The sequence below is a fragment of the Sylvia atricapilla genome, chromosome 10 (genome assembly GCF_009819655.1).
Source record: "Sylvia atricapilla isolate bSylAtr1 chromosome 10, bSylAtr1.pri, whole genome shotgun sequence".
Classification (NCBI taxonomy): Eukaryota; Metazoa; Chordata; class Aves; order Passeriformes; family Sylviidae; genus Sylvia; species Sylvia atricapilla.
In genome coordinates this window covers 19,405,287-19,423,555 of record NC_089149.1, presented here as the reverse complement: position 1 = coordinate 19,423,555, position 18,269 = coordinate 19,405,287, and the positions used below count along the sequence as shown (strand labels likewise).

General features: G+C 43.2%; 1 protein-coding gene across 1 annotated transcript in view; it reads right to left on the bottom strand.

The window, feature by feature from the left end:
• Positions 1-18,269, bottom strand: part of MYO7B (myosin VIIB) — a 46,734-nt gene that overhangs the window by 13,088 nt on the left and 15,377 nt on the right. The window contains exons 16-35 of the mRNA XM_066326231.1: positions 17,327-17,479; positions 16,655-16,753; positions 16,018-16,112; positions 14,815-14,899; positions 13,379-13,612; positions 11,917-12,066; positions 10,985-11,194; positions 9,915-10,079; positions 9,555-9,635; positions 8,906-9,033; positions 7,364-7,490; positions 5,859-5,978; positions 4,819-4,992; positions 4,197-4,424; positions 3,588-3,755; positions 2,882-2,999; positions 2,660-2,786; positions 1,763-1,932; positions 889-1,076; positions 5-132 (exon numbers count right to left, since the gene is read on the bottom strand). Coding sequence (XP_066182328.1) covers positions 5-132; positions 889-1,076; positions 1,763-1,932; positions 2,660-2,786; positions 2,882-2,999; positions 3,588-3,755; positions 4,197-4,424; positions 4,819-4,992; positions 5,859-5,978; positions 7,364-7,490; positions 8,906-9,033; positions 9,555-9,635; positions 9,915-10,079; positions 10,985-11,194; positions 11,917-12,066; positions 13,379-13,612; positions 14,815-14,899; positions 16,018-16,112; positions 16,655-16,753; positions 17,327-17,479 — 2,948 coding nt within the window. The remainder of the gene's footprint in view (positions 1-4; positions 133-888; positions 1,077-1,762; positions 1,933-2,659; positions 2,787-2,881; positions 3,000-3,587; positions 3,756-4,196; positions 4,425-4,818; positions 4,993-5,858; positions 5,979-7,363; positions 7,491-8,905; positions 9,034-9,554; positions 9,636-9,914; positions 10,080-10,984; positions 11,195-11,916; positions 12,067-13,378; positions 13,613-14,814; positions 14,900-16,017; positions 16,113-16,654; positions 16,754-17,326; positions 17,480-18,269) is intronic.

Here is an 18,269-nt window from a genome sequence, read left to right as displayed (position 1 = left end):
TCACCTGAAGTGTTCGTAGGAGAACTCCTCCAGGGTGTAAGGCTTCACCTTGATATCCTCTTCATCAGGTTCCTCCATGAAGGAGTTCTGTGAAGCTGTCCTCCTCTGGTCTGGAGACATCAGCAGCAAACTCTGGAATAACACAGCCACATAAAGGTGTCACATGGAGACAGGCCTCTGCACTCACTGTCAGGTATGTGTGCAGGTATGTCTCTGTGCTGCCTGAGACCTGTCTCAAAAGCAGCATCTCCAGAGATTCAAGAAACACCTGGGAATAGTCACACAGATGTAACAGTAGTAGGCATTAAAATGTATGTGATTATCCAAAGCACAACACATGTTTTACAATGCACTTGCTTCTCTCTAGTGTGTTTTGCCACCAGTTTTTCTGCTTTTTACCTGTTAGCACAGGATCCAAAATACTGAATTCTCAAAATTGAAGACAAAATTATTAGCAGAGGCATTAATGAGAAACCTTGGCTCCCTCAAAGACCATGTTCTCCTTAAGTAACCTGCTGCACCCAGAAGTTCTCTTGAGGCATAGTGTGATCACCACTCAAGCCCAAAATGAATGCAGGAAAATTCAACTGCACGCCCATACCCCTTCATTGCAATCAGTTCCAGGCACTGAAATCTCCCACGGTGAATAGACTGGATTTTGGGGGTTTTTTAAGTAATTGCTTTTGTGCAGCTCCAGTCTTCTCCTTAGAGTCTGGGCTAGGTTTAGTTTTGTTTTCAGACAGAACAGAATTAAGTGCTTTGTTTCAACGGGAGGAATAAAACTTTTCTGACTTTGGAGGGACATTTATCTTCTAGTTATACATTCAACCATATTAATATTTTTATCTTCTTCCAGTCTTTTCACAGGGAGTGCTTAGCTTTCCTTACCAGCACTTGACTAGAGGGTTTTGTGAGAGAAGGAATGATGTAGATGTCTTCCAAAAATACATTCCCTGTTTTGCCTGTCCTTTCATTCTGGGCACAGATCCAGCCAGAGTCTGCATCCAGGCTTTTGTCTTTGTCTTCGGTGAAGATTAGCAAGTCTCCCTTCTTGAAGGACAGGATGCTAGGATCTTCTGGAAAACAGAATAAGGGTGTACTGTTCAGGCTTGACTCTCTGAGAAAATGCAAAGGGATTGCAATGTGAAAGACAAGGGAACTGTATTTCTCGAAGGTCTGGATTCAGTTAGCAGTAGAAAGTGATTTCTGTAAATATGGCTAATTTTCCAGTAACACTTCAGAGCAATCATTTTTGTTTCCTCTGACACCCTGACTTTGATCCACTGAGGGCAATGGCAGAACTCAGTTTCATTCATATGAATGCTGACTTTGTGTCTAGACTGGCAGCAAAGCATGGAAAGGAACTCAGCAGTTGTAAGTAGCTGAAGTTAATGTTTACATTTTAAACATGTATGTCTGTTTGAGCCACCTGTATTCCACAGAAAATTCCAGTTTACTGCCTCTGTGAAATTCTTCTGCAAAATATTTCCAGAGAGCCCAGATCCAACTTCCTACTATAAACAAGCTGAGTTCCTGGACACTATACTATCTAAATAAAATATATAAGGAAGGAAAGGTTATTTGTGAGCAAAGGTACTGAATCCCATTGCCTTATGCTCAGCATTGCTGTGCTGATGCATCCCCCCCAGGAGCAAAGGGACTCTTGATGAAGTTCTCTCTCTCCTCTTTGAGCACCTTCAAACAAGTTGTGGGATTCTCTCGTGATTTCTTCCCCACCCTGTAGAAAAGTTATGAGACTTACCCTGGGATTTTTTCTCATGCATTGCCACAGCAAATTGCGATCTTTTCTTCAGTTCTTCCAGGAACATCACCACCAGTTCAGCAATGACAACGCTGTTTACAGATGTCAGAACAAACTCCTCACCACGAAGCGTGATGAGAGTGCAACTCTGTCCGAATGACTTCACTGCCCTATGCATTATTGAACAATTTGTTACCAGAACATCCGAAAAACTTACAGACCCATCTGTAAACACAACCAAGGCACCCACCCCTCCTTGCAGATAACTCCTTTACAGTGAATATTGGTAGTTCCTAATTTGCCTTCCCATGATCTCGTAGGTGTGAAGGACTGAAGTGGTTCAGCTTTACTCTGGACTTCATCATGTTTTGTACAAAAGTGCTTCCATACAGACAAAAGAACACCCTTCTTTTGGAGTAACTTGACAACTAATTAAATCTCTGGCAGTCCTCACAGGGGGCTTTTTTGTGTATGTAAGACCCTTTTCTGCAAGTGACCTGATGCAAGATGTGTGCCATGAGCAAGCAGTGGTTAACTGCTTTTCTCAGTGATCTTATTCTGGTCCATGACACTCAAGAAGTATGTGAACTCCCACCATGCACAACAGACAATGGCTTAAGTATGTCAGTTATTTGGGTCATTCTTGTCTCAATGCCTGTCTGTGCTTCCTCACACCTTTCTGACTGAACAGGATCACTTTACACCAGCTGGAAGGATACAGTCCTTTCAGTATTTCCTTTACAGGCTGTTCAGTTTTCCCTTTCTGTTTCCCAGACATAGCTTAAACCACCTTTCCAGGAACAGATCAAATCACCTAAGGAGGTGGCAGAGAAGGTACACCCTTTCTGAGTATGGAAGAGATGCCATCTTCTGATCTTGTCTTTCTGGGGCTCTCACCTGTTGGTGTGGATGCCAGTTATCTCTGGGAAAGTCAGCTCAAGGAGCCGCTTTTCTGACTCATCCAAGAAACAGATGCCTTTCCAGTTTATAGCAATGATGAAGTGGTTCTTAGGCAAGCTGGGTCCTGAAAATACAGAAAAAAAAATCCTTATCAATGCTCTAAAAGTATTTTCCTATTGATCTTATATCCATCCTGTACCTCCAGGCTCTAGGTATTACCTGAAAACTTAGTGACTTCAAAGAATCTGGAAAAAAGCAAAGGCCACTGAAAGCGAGCAAAATCTACAAGTTGCTCCTTCACAGTCTGAGAGGAAAGATGGTCTTGAGTGTATGGGGCCTGCAGGAAAAAAACACACCCAAGGTTTTTCTCAGTAAAATCTGGTTTGCATGACCTGCAGATAATAAAGAACAAGCCCATTCCCAGAGATCCCAACAATCCTCTGCTCTTACTGGTGTCAAGGGAACTTGGAGAAAGTAAGTCAGGAATAGTGTCCAGGGACCCACATGCAGCTAAAAGTGCCCACAGGCATCTGGATTCCGAATTTCCCTCAAATCCCCGCTGATGTGTTCAGAGTCTAACACACCTTGGATGCCATGGAAATAATTCAGGTAATCCATTTCCAGATCAAACCCAATACTCCATCCCATGCCAGTCCTGATGTGGTTTTCAGATGGAAAATAGAGCCTTAAAAGCTACTCTATTCAGAGATTTAAATGTACTTTTTCATTCTTCCCCCTTGCTCTTCATATGGAAGTGTGAGTGAAAAGGTTTTCTGCTCCCCCAGCCCTAATGGACAATTTGGGATCTTCAAACTGAGTTGGTTTTCCTTCTTCCCCAACAGACTATTCATAAATGAAAAGGGTGAAAGAAGCAGAAGCTGGTGCTCAAGCGTGGTTACCCAGCAGTGCCTGACAAACTTCTTACCTTAGCATGTGCATAGGTTATAAGGCTCACCCACTTTTCCAGGGGCTTGGACTTCAGCTGTTTTACTGGGATACAGTCATGGAGCACCTTCTGCACAAGTTCATTGTGGATGGTATCTCCAAATTGGATATAACAATATTTTGCACCTATCTCCACCAAATCTTCCTCCTGAAACAATCCATTAAGAGAGGTCTAGAAAGATGTCACAAAGGCTAGATAGCCTCTTTCAACCTTTGAGCTATTTAGGAATGGAGTTTTCTCAATTTTTGTCTGGATAACTCTTAATAGTCACCCAGCATAAGGAGGGATGAGCTTTACACAATCACAACACCAGAGGGATTATTAGCAAAGATATTTTAAAGTACGACCCAGTTTGCCCCTTTGGACATGCCTCCAAGCTCCCACATGAACTGAAAGTTGCAGGGAAGGACAAAATATTGATTAGAGCTGCCAGTGTGACAGCTGGCACAATCACCTGGACAGGGATTGTTCATTAAGAAGGGAAGGGTTGATGACAACCACTATAAACTTAGTTCATATTCCTGCTTTTTAAGGTAGGAAGCATTAATATAATTTTGTCTTGTAAGGAGGATGAATCAGGAGACCCACCTTCTCACAGCGGTACTCCCCAAATCGAATGCCACGGATGACTTGGTGGTAAATGAGGTCAGTGCTGACAGGATCCTCCCGGGAGCTGTGCCAGGGGGTGAAGATCTCCTTGCGGAAGTAGAGGCGCCAGGGCGCGTGGCGCTCGTGTGTGCCCCGCTCCTTCACCAGCTGCTCGCACTGAGAGATGGCGTCCAGGACGTGGTCCCGGCCCCCACCCAGCGACCACACCTGCCACACAGGGACACTGCCTTTACTGCCACGCCTGCTCTGCCTCAAGGGCAACAAGCACAATGCTCCTGGCCTCCCGACAGCAAGAAAAACTCCAGAAAGGTAAGCAGATGAACGTGCAAGTTGTACGTGGTAAGTGGATGTATTTTTACTAGTCAGCTATGTGGCAAAGGAAACCTTACAGGGCTGCAGCAATAATTGCTGAGTGATGAGCCAACAGAAAGGCAGAATAGGATTATCAGGACTTGAGATTCAGCTGGGATTGAGAACTGATTTGGTTTTAGTGCAGGACTGGGTTGAGGATGTTCCAGAATTAAGGAGTCCTCAGTGAGGCTGGCAGCAGCAACTCCACAGAAAGAGAAGGGAGCTTTCATTCTATTTTCCTACACTTTACCTTATCAAACACAGCAATGTAGAGTGAAAACCCAAAGACATCCTTCAGTTTGATTTTATCTGCTATGAACTGACAGATTTCTTTGGCAGTGGAAGCAGAGTCTGCAGGGGTAGTGATGCTTTGTCCATTCATGAGGGTGACATTAAACATAATGGGTTTCTTCTGTTTTGTTGCCTGTAAATCAGAGTTAAATGAGATAAAAAAAAATTATGGGCAAACTTTACTTTCTTCTGAAGAATGAAGAAGGCATTCAGATTTAAGAGCTCCACACCCTGTACAACCTGGTCAACAATCTTAAAGTGAATCTCCAACACCCACACAGTTTCTTCAAAACATGGTGAGTCATAAATACAAATTACATCCCTGAAGCAGCACTGGACTCAAGTTTTCTCCTCCCCACAGTGCAGGAGAGCTGATAATCACATAACAGTGCCAACTGATAGACTTTTCATGAGCCACAATTGTCCTGATGACTTTTGGGAACAGCCTTACGTGCATCAGTGGAGAAATGGCCTGCAGCAAGTACATTGCCCAGGAAGATGTGTGTTAAAGAATAGGGTCCCTGAGATTTAGAGAGGAATTGAACTGAAGTCTTCACTTGAAAGGGGGGGATGTGATTTTTAATTACTAGGGTGACATTTAAAGGAAGTGGAGGACAATATAGCACCATCATACCCCCTTCTTCCTTTCATTTTAAAAGCATAAGCTTTGCTCAGTTCTTTCCAAAAGTGACAGTAAGAGTTTTCCTCAGGAGGTTGTTTCTGGCCTGTGGTTCCTGAGTGAATAGAGGTATCTCCCTGCAGATAATCTGCTGCTGCTTACATATTCTTCTGAATTTAGGGTAACTGAATAGCCAGAAGAGGTGTATCCAAGAAACTGCCCAGACCAAGGTGGCTGGTCTTCACTCCCCTTGTGCAATTGATTTCCATGATTGGATTTAGGAACATCTGCTATTACAGGTTAGTGAATGTAGTATAACTTACAAAAACCAGTATAAAATGTCCCAGATCAATATAATTAAGCCAAAAGGGAGTTGCTACCTGAAGTTCCAGCCAGCTGGGAGGTTCAGTCCGGGCCCCGTTGCTGTAGGTGCGTCTCAGACGCTCAGCACAGTATGGAGCATAGCCCGTGGGCCCGTGGTGGATGAAATTCAACAAGTACTGCATGCACAGAGCAGGAGAAGGAGTTAGGAAATATTATACCACAGAAAACATTAAAAACCTTCTGCAGCTGATACACTAGATTAAAGTTATCCATTAGCTTTCAGTTCACCAGAAAATATTAAAGATTAGGGCTGGAATTAATGTCTTCAAAAAGGAGGCTTGAGACACTTAATTTTCATTCATTCTTTAGAACTTTCAGTCCAAAGGGAGAGAAGACTTGTGTCGGTCTATCCACCATGTTTAACTACATGAGTAATGGAGACTTTATTCTTATGGTTAGGTTAGAGCAAGAGTTAGTGTTTTCAATCCAAGAGCCTGAAGTCTTATGACAGGCTGTAAGAATGGAAGAGCTGGGAAGAGGGCTTATGGCAGATTAGGTCTAATGATAATCAGTACTTTTAGTTTTACCAAGTTCTCTGGCAATATCAACTGAAGCCCATGATTAAGATTAGATATTTGAAGAGATGAATTGGATAAACTGAGCTTTTGGAGTCTGTATGGCTCTTTGATGACACAGACTCGTATTTACATGTCTGTATTTAGTGCAAGCATGGGTCATTCACCTGGTTGTTTTAATGATTTAGAATATTCCTAGAGGTAGGGTATGGTCACGTCTTTCATTAATTCTGCATGGTTCCACGTCTTTGAATGAAGACTAGTGTCAAAATATGCCTATGGCTTGTGACTGGTTTGTTCCAGGTAGTGTCCATTTAGCAGCATTTATGAATATCTGTTTGATATTTGATCATTTGAACTGGGGTGTTAGTAAAGCAAGGTTGAAGTTTCATGCACATCCATGGATCCTGTTTGCTTCTCAGACCTAGGAGGATACCTTGTGTCAAGTTGGATCCACAGGCTGAGGTTTTGTCCTGTGGTGAAGTGGATTTATCATCCATTTAAACTTGGAAATTAATAAATAATTTAAAAGTCCAAGTATCTATTGGACTTTTTAGGGTTTAGAGATATTGGGTAAGGACTGATAAAACTTGGGGGTGTGATTTTATACTGGTCTCCTGAATATATTTAATCACCGGGGTTGTAACTGGAGACACCTTTTGGTTGTCTTTGGGTGGAAAGGCAGAATTGGAGAGGTTAAAATTTGCCAGATCCCTTGCAGATTACAATCTAAAATGAGAGCTATGATTAACAACAGAATCCAGAGTGTATGATGTGTAATGAAAAAAATTAAATGTGACCGCAGCAGTAATTTCTTTAAATTCCCAGTTAAGCATATGAGATGAGAAAGTTTCTGTGAAACCACAGCACCAGCTGCCCTGGAAGCCTAACATTTTATGTAGCTGTCAGCATCAAAACATCAAAATACACAAGGCACCAGCTCAGCTGAGGCATGTGAGCTGCTGTAGGAAAGGTCAGCAGTGTACCTTCACAAACGTGTCTGAAGGAGGAAAGCAGCCAAGGCAAAGTGACAGAAGGATCCAGCCACGAGCATAGCTGTTCCTGTTGCTGTTTTCAGTGAGTTGTTTGCAAATCTGGCAATAAATCTCATCTCTGTAATGAAACATGTGAGAGCAACAGATAATTCACTGTCTGAACTGTCTTTGGCTGGATTTCAATTGCAAGCTTTGCAGGATTGCAGCATGATGAAGTAGATCTGAGCTAGGTTCAACCACATAAGCTAGAATATCACCTGTAATGCACCACAGGAAATAACTTTGTTATGGAAAAGGCTCCAGGCATGCTTAGGACTTTTTGCTACCCCTTCTTACTCAGCAGCTCAAGTGCAATTCCCATGCTGAATTAACTTCTGTGAGAAGCAAGGGGCTGTGCAGGAAAAACAACTGTTGAGTCATCCAGCTGTGAAATGGCATTGCTGTCCAAAAGTCTAGATGTGTAACTTGCTCAGAGCTCTCTACAGCATGTGGGTTGAAGCTCATGGCTCTTGTCTGCTCGTAGGTGGATTTGGGGATAAGGATGGGGGACACCCTGCTTAATATTACATCTATATATTTATATATTTATGTATTTATATACAAACTTGGAGTTAATCTTGTACAGAAATGGAGAAAGGAGCGCTTCAGAGTAAACTTCTGAAACTGCAAGTTACTGCAGCAAGGATCTAAGGGAAACAGATGGAAAAATCTGCATACAAATAAAACTGTTATTAAAAAATCATCTTTATTTTTTCTAGACTCTTGGAACACACATTTGTCAAATCTGATGTGAGAGGACCTAAGCTGGAGGTTTTTGTTCCCTGATAAGACATTTGATGAAACAAACTGAAGATATAGGTACTTAGCCTGCGGCTATTCTGATATATAGATTGAAGGCATTATTTTCCTGCTGAGAATCTGTTTTAGCATGAAACAAAGTGATTGTGGAGAGAGGAATGCACCCCATGACTGAGGTCAAGGCACAGCCTCTGTCTATGGGCTTTGTTGCAGAAAATGCTTAGGATAAAACAAAGGAGAAGATTCATGGGGTCAGGTCAGAATCAACGAGCTTCTGCCATCCTCACACCATGATTGGCCTAAGGTCCAGCCTCACATTGCTTGTGGTCAGGATTTCTCCTTAGTGTCTGATAAACTACTCAGCAATCCAGACCTTCGACTGTCTCTGATGTGGAGACATTGCTTGAGTGTTCAAAAAGAGGCTACTGGGAAACCTTTCATCCACTTAGTATACATTAACTCCATATTTCTTACTCCTCTGAGTGACTCTTCTCCCTCATTCTAGGGCAGTGCTCCACCTTCAAGTGTTATTGAGTCACAGCCCTGAGCTCTTCCCCTTTCCATACCTGTGGGGTACTCAGAAAGCCAAACATTGAGGCAGCTGGCCTAAACTGCAACATGAAAATACCAGAAAAGGTATTAAGGGAGTCATTCTCCAGGACTATGGAGAAAGGATGCTGGATTTCCTTGATGTAATGGGCATCTGGCTCTAGGAAGGAGGTACAAATTTCCTACCTGATGGCAGGACGCAGAATTGCATTGCCAATAATGAAGTGTACTTTTTCTAGGTTGGACATAGGTCTCTGAGAGATCGAGATGTCCTCTTGGAAAGCCTCTTCTCCACTTCGTAGCTGATCTGTCACCTGAAAGAAACAGAGTAGAATCCCAGAATGCTCTAGAAATGTCCCCTCTTAGCAGGCACCTCTCCCATAAATAAGAGATGTTCTTTGTCTATCTTTCTGGCTAAACCTCTCTCTGCTCAATGCAGGAGAACCAGGCCATATTGCCCGCTTCCCTCTCAAGGTAACTCATTAAATGTGCTGTTACAGCACTATCTCTGGCTAGGAGAACTTTCTTGTACTGTCCTGTACAGCCCTAAGCACATGGTTCTCAGTCTGCTCAGGCCTCTGGGCAAGCTGTTCTGTAATGCCAACAATTCTCAGTAATAAATCTCTCCCTGTGTTCTCTGCCAGAGAACAGATGACATCAATGCACATGGGATTGTTTCCAAAGAACACTGCACCAGGTATCCCACAAAGGGGCTGCCCTGGCTTGGCAGGGGAACAAGTTCTCAGCTGGGAGGTTGCTTACATAACATCTGTTAGAAGGTGAAGACAGGGTTTCAGGCAAGAAGAAAGGGAAGCAATTTATTTCCACCTCTTACCTTCCCTGTCAGTTTGGATGACCGTTTCAGTTTCAGGGATGAAATCCCCTTGGAAATCTTGTTATCCCTTCTGCCTTCTCTCTGTAATACACATTACCATTATAGGAAACCAGTTTAATGCACAGCAAGAATGATCCATTAAGGACAGAAAGATGCTTAAGTGAAGATGTTTTTGTTTTTTCCTCTCCTGCCAGCAGGAGCTGAGTGTCCTGCCAGGACTGACTGGTGCCCTTTTGCACTTCTAGCATTTCAAGTACAGTAGCATCAAAGAGTTTTTTTGCTTGTCTCCCTCTTGGTAGAACAGCAGAGAAACCAAGGAAAGCAAATGAAAACACAAACATAGCCTGCTTGTCTCACCACATTTGGGCTGTCATTCCTCATCTGGACCTGGCTTTTCTTGCCAAGTGTGTCATATATCTGTGTCATCACGGAGCTGCTCTTGGTGGTGGAACTCTTGGCAAACATTTGTGGCTCTGGCATGTCCCCCATGAACCTCAGGATGATCACCCACACAGCTAGAGAAGCCTATAGTAGCAGAAAGGACAGTCAGACAGTGCCAACAGGACCAATGGCTCCATGCCATTTCTGCCTGTTTAGATTAAAAGCATTTTCTTCCTTTACCCAGTCCAAATTAAAATTCCCATTTCCTTTGGCTACCTACACAAAGAGTTTAGTTTCATACCAAACAATAAGACAGCAACACACAACACTTTCCTGCTAAAGGAAGAGGGTACAGCTCCGGTGGGAAGGTCAGATTTCCTCTGTGATTGCTGAGCCCTCACCATTCCCTTTACTGGCACCTTGGAGGTGTGCTGTGGCTGGAGGGAGGTGGAGAAACCTTGGCTGACCTCTACATTTGCTGACCTGGACAGATAAGCAGTGGAGTGGAGTCTGTCAGGACCCTTCATGCCCAGAACTAGAAAGCCAAGTAATAGCAAAGTTCTTGAGAGGGTCTTCCATTCTGCCAGGCTGCTTAGAATCAAGGAAAACACCCTCCTCAATCCCCCTCTGGTTCAATGGGAAATTGGAGGCCTGGCACTCCCCCTTCTGTCCTATCTCACAGACCAGGAACCCTAACAAGAGCAGAGATATGGATAAGCTTTCATGCTGCTTCTCTCCAGTCCATTTTTGTCCCCAAAGGGTGTCTGGAGGAGTCAAAACACACCTCTGAGTTCCCTCTTTGAGTAAGAACAAAGGTGACCAGAGATCCTACACCATGCAGGTGTTTGTGGGAAGTGCCTGCCAGCAAAATGCCCAAATATGCTGATGGGAACTGCTGCTTTCAATATAAGAGCTCAGGAATATCTCCTTAGCTCTGGAGTCTCTGGTTCCCAGGGCTGTGCCAGAACCAGGACCCAGGGATGAGGGGACCCATAAAGCCAGGGCTGTGGAGAGAGCAGGTTCATCATGAACAACAAGGAGCAAGATACCAGGACGTTGTCCTTGTCTTCGTGGTAGAGTAGTGGGTGCCGCAGCTGTCTCCGGATATGGGTATGTGTAGAAGACCCCTGGAAGTAAGTAGCTGCAAACTTGGGGAAGGTGTACTCTTCCAAACCATGTGCTTCCTCTTCTAGCTCCAAACTCATGGGAACCATGTCCAGGTCCACTTCCTCCAGCTTGTTAGGCTTTGTTTCCAAGTCCTGTGCAGAACATGAGGAAGAAGCATATTTTCTTTTTCTGAACTCTGATATTCTTATGTTTAGTTTTGCCTTTTTTATTTTTCTCTTGGATGTAGGTCTTCCAGAATTTTCCAACTAAACCCAAAGCCATTTACAGCTGCTACCAACAGATCATTTGAACTCAGAGCTTGTCCTTCTAAGATGCATTCATTCCATATGGTCTTCCTGTCTTTGTCCTCAGCAAGAATACTGCTGATGGAAAATCCAGGTGTTACTGTTCACATCCTGTACTTATCCATACCATTCCATTCTTCCCACCTCTTCCTACAAAACTCCAACCTCCACAGCTATCAGGACAAGTATATCCCAAATTCTGCTTTCAAGAATATAGTATAAGTTGGGTCATGAACTTATAAGTTGGGTCACTTTCAGCATGTTTCAGGCAGAAAATCACTGAGAGCAGTGTCAGCAGAGCATGAGGTTGCTGCCAAAATGCAGAGGGTGGCACTGTTTGGCTGGACCAAAGAAACAAATGTGCAGTTTGAAGCTATATAGTCCCTAAATTGCATGTGACCAAAAACTCACCTCTGCAAGAGATGCCTTAGTGACTGGATGACTAATTCAGGGGATTCTTTCACTGTACAGAAGTTCATTAAACAGAACTGACCACTGGTGGAATTCCAGCAGTCTGTGGGCTTACACAAGGGATAAGCATGACCCGTTGCCAGTCTGCAGCTCCATACCTCAAAACCCAGAGGAGCCTGTCCTTCTTGGCCTCCAATCATAGAAGGTAAAAACCCAAAAATTTTGTCCACCATTTCTTGGTCGCTGATAACATCATGATTTGTTGGTTTATTGGCAAGCACATTCCTGCTTTGTCGTGCTTCTGCCTCCTCTCTCTCCTGAGTTGGTAGGCGTTCCTTTAAACACAGAAATAGGCATGACTTGAACAGGAACATCATGAATGAGAATCATTCTGCTAGACTGAAGGGGTATGAAGATGAAAGACTTTTACAAAGATGTGTGACTGTGAGGTCCAGCCCTGCCAGTGCAGTGTTGAAACAGGGAGTCAAATGTTGCTTGTGTCAAACAGTGACAAAGATCTGGCACATCAGCATCAGGGCCCTGCTCTTACAGCTGTCTTAATGGACTGTTGGCCTATTGATAATGATGTGGAATTATTCAAGAATTTAATCAACCAGAGATAATACAGGAAAAACACAGAATTTCTAACAGGAGAAACCCGCACAATATTTAAAATTTTGAAATGTTTTGTTTCAAGAGACTTGTAATAGTGTTGGGTATATTTGGCTAAAGTGCCAGCTTACGCTGCAGTCACAAATGTGTATGTGTTTCCCTTGTTATATTTTTCAAAGTATCATTACAAATAGGGTTACAACTATGTCTTCTCTTTCTTTAAATACAGCAGTGCTCAGAGGTTTGAGCAAGTCCACAGGTGTGAGCTAGGTAATGCTGGCCAGGGTTCCTCCACCAGCATACCTACCTCTTGTAATCTCACAGCTTCTTCCCTTGCTTTCAGTGGTCCCAAGGCTTGGATGAGATGTTTATCTTCTTTCAAGTGGATATTCCTGGCTTCCAGCTTATTCTGTGGACAACAAGACTATTCTGTGACTGTTTGTACAACTGCTGAGCCAACTCCCTTCTGTCTTTAACAAACTGTCCACACCAGGACTTTGTCCCAACACAGGCTTAGTTCAAGATTTGGCATTTTAGGGATTAGGCCACAGGCAGAAATCTGCAAACTGGCTTTGTCCTGTTTGTACAGCATTAGTAGAAAGGAAATCAGGGAGAGACCTGTCATATGCTATGGACTGCCAAGGGCTGGTAGCACCTACCAAGACACACTGTGTTAGGATTCCCTTCCGAATGGATCCCTGAGTGCCATTATCAGACCCTGCTGTAGAAATTGATCTCCCCTTGCAGGACTGGCTGATACACACAGATCTTTCCTCCCTTCTGTCAAAGCCACTGCAGCTGTGTCAGTGAAGTTTTGATCCATGATAACAATCACATAAAGCAAATGTAAACAAGGTCAGTCTGCTTAACACTCTGCTTTTGTACTTGGCAAGAGTTCAAAATAAAATACCCCAAAATGAATATCCACACCCAATGCCACGTTAAGGCAACACTTGCTGGTGATAAAATCTCTGTCGGAATTTCACAGAAACAACGTGTTCACGAGGCATCTGTGAGCATTACCTCCCGCTTTATCCTCCGGTAGGTCTGGCGAGCGAGCATGCCCCTTGCATATGCCTGTATGACACACACGGCTTTCTTCTGCTCTGCCACCTTCCGGCGCACCAGGTAACCGCGGCACACGGCCTGGAGCCTGATGACCGCCGCCCGGGTGGCCGCGTACTGCTGGGCCAGCTGCCGGCTGCGGTACAGGGCCTGCAGGCGCCCAAAGCCCAGCAGCACCTGCGGGTGGGGCACAAAGGAGAAGTCATTATGGTTCCAAACCATCGACATGGGTTGGCATGTCAGCTGGGACGAGTAGAAGGCAACAAAGGTAAAGACACTGGAAGTGGCTAATGTAATATTACCCTTTATGCTTTGTTTACTACCAGTAATAGGCCTTTAAAACTAGTATATAGAGTTACTTGGGGGATCTGTTGTAGGGAGTGGCTCCAGAAAGTGACAATGGTAGCCTGGGATTACAGCAAGAGAAGGAACAGAACAGAAATGAAGCTAAGGGAATGGAAAGAAATGAACAATCAGTCAGAAAGGAATTGCATCACTGATGCAGAATAAAGAATGTTTCTGACTGAAACTGGCAGTTTCTCCTCCTGCCCATCTCAAATGGGTTGTATGGGATATAATAATAATAATTATAATCCCTGCCACACAAATACATCATCTGTGAGTGCCCTCAGTTTTCCTCACCCAGAAAATGTGCCATTTATAGAAGATCAGCCAATATTTTTCACACAGAATCACAGAGAATCATCAAGGTTGGAAGAGACCTTCAAATCTAGTCCAACTGTCGACCCAGCACCACCATAAGTACCCCTAAACCATAGCCACAGGTGCCACATTCAGATGCTTCTTCAACACATCCCAAGATGGTTGGTATCCACCACCACCCTGGGGCAACTTATTCCAGTGCCTGACTACTCTTTCAGTGATTTTTTTTTCCTTATATCCAATCTGAATCTGAACTTCCCCTGGCAAAATTTAAAAGATTTTAAATTATTTTTATACTTTTAATATTACTATTTTTTTTTAATTAATAATTATCAGACTTTTCTGGTAATTTTTTACAAATTCTCAGTTTTCTTGCAGCAGTTGGGGAAGACACTTTGCTCATAGCATGGTAATAATGTACAAAGACTAGGCTTGTGTTTTTGACTATAAGTAGTGTGGTATCACTCATATGTCAGGTCTCTGGAGCCAGGCCTGCCAAAGGTGAGTTGGGTTCCTATTTCACCAAAAAGCAGAAATGTCACAGGTTTGGCAAGCCCTGAGAGGTCCCAGAGCCCTCCTTGGACTTTACACCCTCTCATCTTGTCTAGTCTCCCTTCAGTTGAGAATATCTTGATTCCTAATACTTCACTCAGTCTGGCAGGGCAGAATATATAAACACACACAAATATATATTCATTGATGCACCTTCATCTTACCATTCTGAATTCCTTCCGGCAGCAGTAGCCTCTCCAGGCTGACTGAATGGCTACAGCAGACTTCCTCTGTTTCAGGAACTGCTTCCTAAGCAGAGAGACACATGAGGTGACAAAAAATAGGTTATCTCTGTTGCTGCTTATGACAGTAGTAAGAATAAGGAGGCTTCTTTTTCCTTGTATGGGATGTCCAGAGTCAGATGTCAGCCTTGTTTGCTGCAAAAATACTCACAGCACCTACAGACCAAATTAACTGTTGTGGTCAGAGTGCTCTATAAGAGCTGAAAACCCCTCACATCAAGACTGGACAAGTTAACTTCCCATCTTTCTCCCCAGTGTTTTGCTGCCAGGACAAGGAGCCCCTCTGAGCAAGATAAACCTCCCATGGTACAAATTGTCACACTGCAGCTGGAAAAGCAGCACATAGCTCTGATGGATTAAAAGTAAAAACAAGGTGAAGCTTTTGGTTTGGATACTCTGTTGGATGCAGGCAGAGTCTGAAATAAAAGAGGGAAGTTTTGGGGCATTTGTGTCATATTTTTTTAGTTCTTCCTTCACTATGATCAAGAGCATTTCTAAACCGAACCAAGACTTAGTCCTATATCATGGCTCTGATTAAGGGGATAGAAGATCCATGAGTACAAATAATGATGTAAAACATTTAGTAAGGACAAACATTTATTTGACAGTGATTGATTTCACTTCTGAAGATATTTCAAACTAAACCAGACACAATGCAAGAATTAAGCATCTTTGGCAAAGAGAAGGACTAATTAGTTTCTATCAAATTCTTATCAATATGATATCAAAGCATTGTCCTAAATAAGAGAATTTTTGTAGCTCTGAGAAGGGCACAAATTCCATGGGGATTCCCTGCTTTCCAGATGTCTACTATTCACTAAAAATACTAAGAGCAAGTCCTCTTTTCAAACCTTCCTTTTTATACATGCTACAGCCCTGCATTTTGAAAAACATCATGAAAATAACAAAACTGAGCCAAAACAAATATTTTTCCAACATCTGCATAGATACACTGTGCATTGTTACATGATGAACATGACCATGATGAACATGAAATTTAGGGCTGGTGGAAGGTATAGACTGATGCATTTCATACTTGGAAATGCTGCACAGTGTGTGTTAAGCTGCACCACAAAGATTAATTACTTCAAAATAAAGCAAATGCCCTTCTATAAGATCACTGACCTGTCCTTCAATCCTCTCATCACCTTCTGGATAAGAAGAACCTTATCTGCGAGTATATTTTGGCGTTGCAGCTCCAACACAGTGTCATGATGATCCTGTCAAAAGAAAGTGTGGACACACCAGCTTAGCAGACACACCTACAACCTCTGGAAATGGGATACATGATCTGAAAGAGGCCCCAAATCAGCATGACATTGCATAATGTGACTGAAATGCATTTATAGGGTTCCAGTAGGAAGAGTGCACACCACCTAACCAGACTTGGTCTAGCTATAGTCATAAACAAGCAAGAATCTGCCTGCAGCAAGACTGTTTTCAGCTGGGAGTATGCTGCAGGCAAGGTGGTCCTCTGCAACAGTGCACTGGTATTCTGTTCCTTTTTATGCTGCGCTACATTGCACCGTGCTGTTTCAGCTGCAACACTGTAGCACAGAAACAAGATCAGCCTCTCCTACACCAAAGCCTCTCCATTGAGTGTTTTGGCTTTCAAGAACAAAGATCCACCCTCAGATTCAAGAGTGAGTTTGTAAGACAACCAGTTCTCCTTGGTTGCCACTCCTGCACAAGCAGGCCAAGCTGTACTCTGAAGCATCCAGTCTTTCAAGAGAAAAGACAATAACCTGTCCTTTTTACTTACTTTAAGGAAAATCTTGGTCCTTCCAACTTGCCAGCCTTCACCCTTGCCCAGCACTGCTTCGGAGATGCTGATGCAGCTCTGTCGAGTATCATTCTTCAGCTGATGTGCAAAAGCATCATGATGTTAGGGCTTGGCTGTGAAACACAGAAGCTGTACTATGCAAGGATCTAGTGCCCTGCATTCCAAAGGGTGAAGAACAGAAACAGATGAGGTCTTGTAGACCTCTGGCCTGACAGTGCAATGAATGAAAGTGGTTCAGCTCAAACGGTCAGGAAGAGGAGGAACATGATTGCATGACCAAACATTCCAGAGTCAAGGTGTAAGGTGGACATCAGAGACCTGAGAAATGTGTGATCACAGATAAAAACCATCTGAGGGCAATGGGAATCGGGATGTTACCCTGCCTGGGATGTCTGTGTGGAGCAGGCCAAGGACAGCTGGACTTCAAAGCAACTCTGCATTTTCTGCTAAGGTTGAAGAGACTATTTAACTATTTAGCTATAATTACTGTGATAACAGTTCCTGTGATTATATCTCCTGTGCTGACAGCTCTCTCAGCTCTGGCTCTCTCAGCTCTGCCAGCAGTAATTCAAGAACTTTCTGCTGTGGGAAAGACTAAAGCCTCAGAAGGAAAAGTTAGATTAGCCTTAAACCATATTTTTGCTTACATACCTGTTGTCGAAGAGACCATGGCAGAAGAACTCTGTATCTCTCAAAGAACTCCTCAAAGCTATAGCGAACTGGGTACCCAGCTTTCCTGATCTGAATGGTCTCCATCATCCCTGAATATCGCAGCTGTTTGATACATAGTTCCCGATCAAACAACTGAAAGGAAAAGCAGATAAGGAGGAGACTCACCACTGAAAAAAGGTACATGTGCAGTATCCCTCAGAACATGTCTATTAACCTCCAGCCTCAGAGGGTCTGAAAAATGGCCTGCTATGCTTTTTTAAATTGTATTTTTATTTCAGTGCACTAAATTAATTCATTACAAGCATAAGCAAGTCACCCCAGAGGGTCTTCAATTTTGTGTTCGTCAGCAGTAGAAAGTCCTCAATCTGGTTACTATTTTTCATTCTCGAACTGCAATTTCAGATGAACAGTGAATTGATCATACAGTTTTGCAAGTGTGAATAGCTGCATTAGCAACTTAGGCCTTTGGGCACACCATGCAAAGCACAGCAGGCATGCTGCTCTTATTATTGTTTAATCTTATCAGAGATTAAAACTTGGCTTACTAAACCACACGCAATGCTTCAAAAATTTTTAAATCACTTGATCAACACCGTACAAGGTTTTGGAGAAGAACCAGGTTGAAATCCCCCGAGTTCCAGCCACGTCCTTATGACAAAGTGACTCCTCCTGGTATGTCGGATTAAGCCAAATCACCCTTCTCACAAACTCCAACAGCTCTCCTATTCTCTCTCAGGCTATTTCATAGTATCATCATTGTTGATCCTAATGGTTTTTGTTTGTTCCTATGTTGAGAGGCTACAGACTTTTCAGTTTTGTCTTTATCTTTACTGAAAAGGTGTCTCTAACTCTACTCAGGAATATACCTGTGTGCTTTTTTGCTATCCATTACTCTATGGTGCTTTTTGAGATGTTTTTGTAA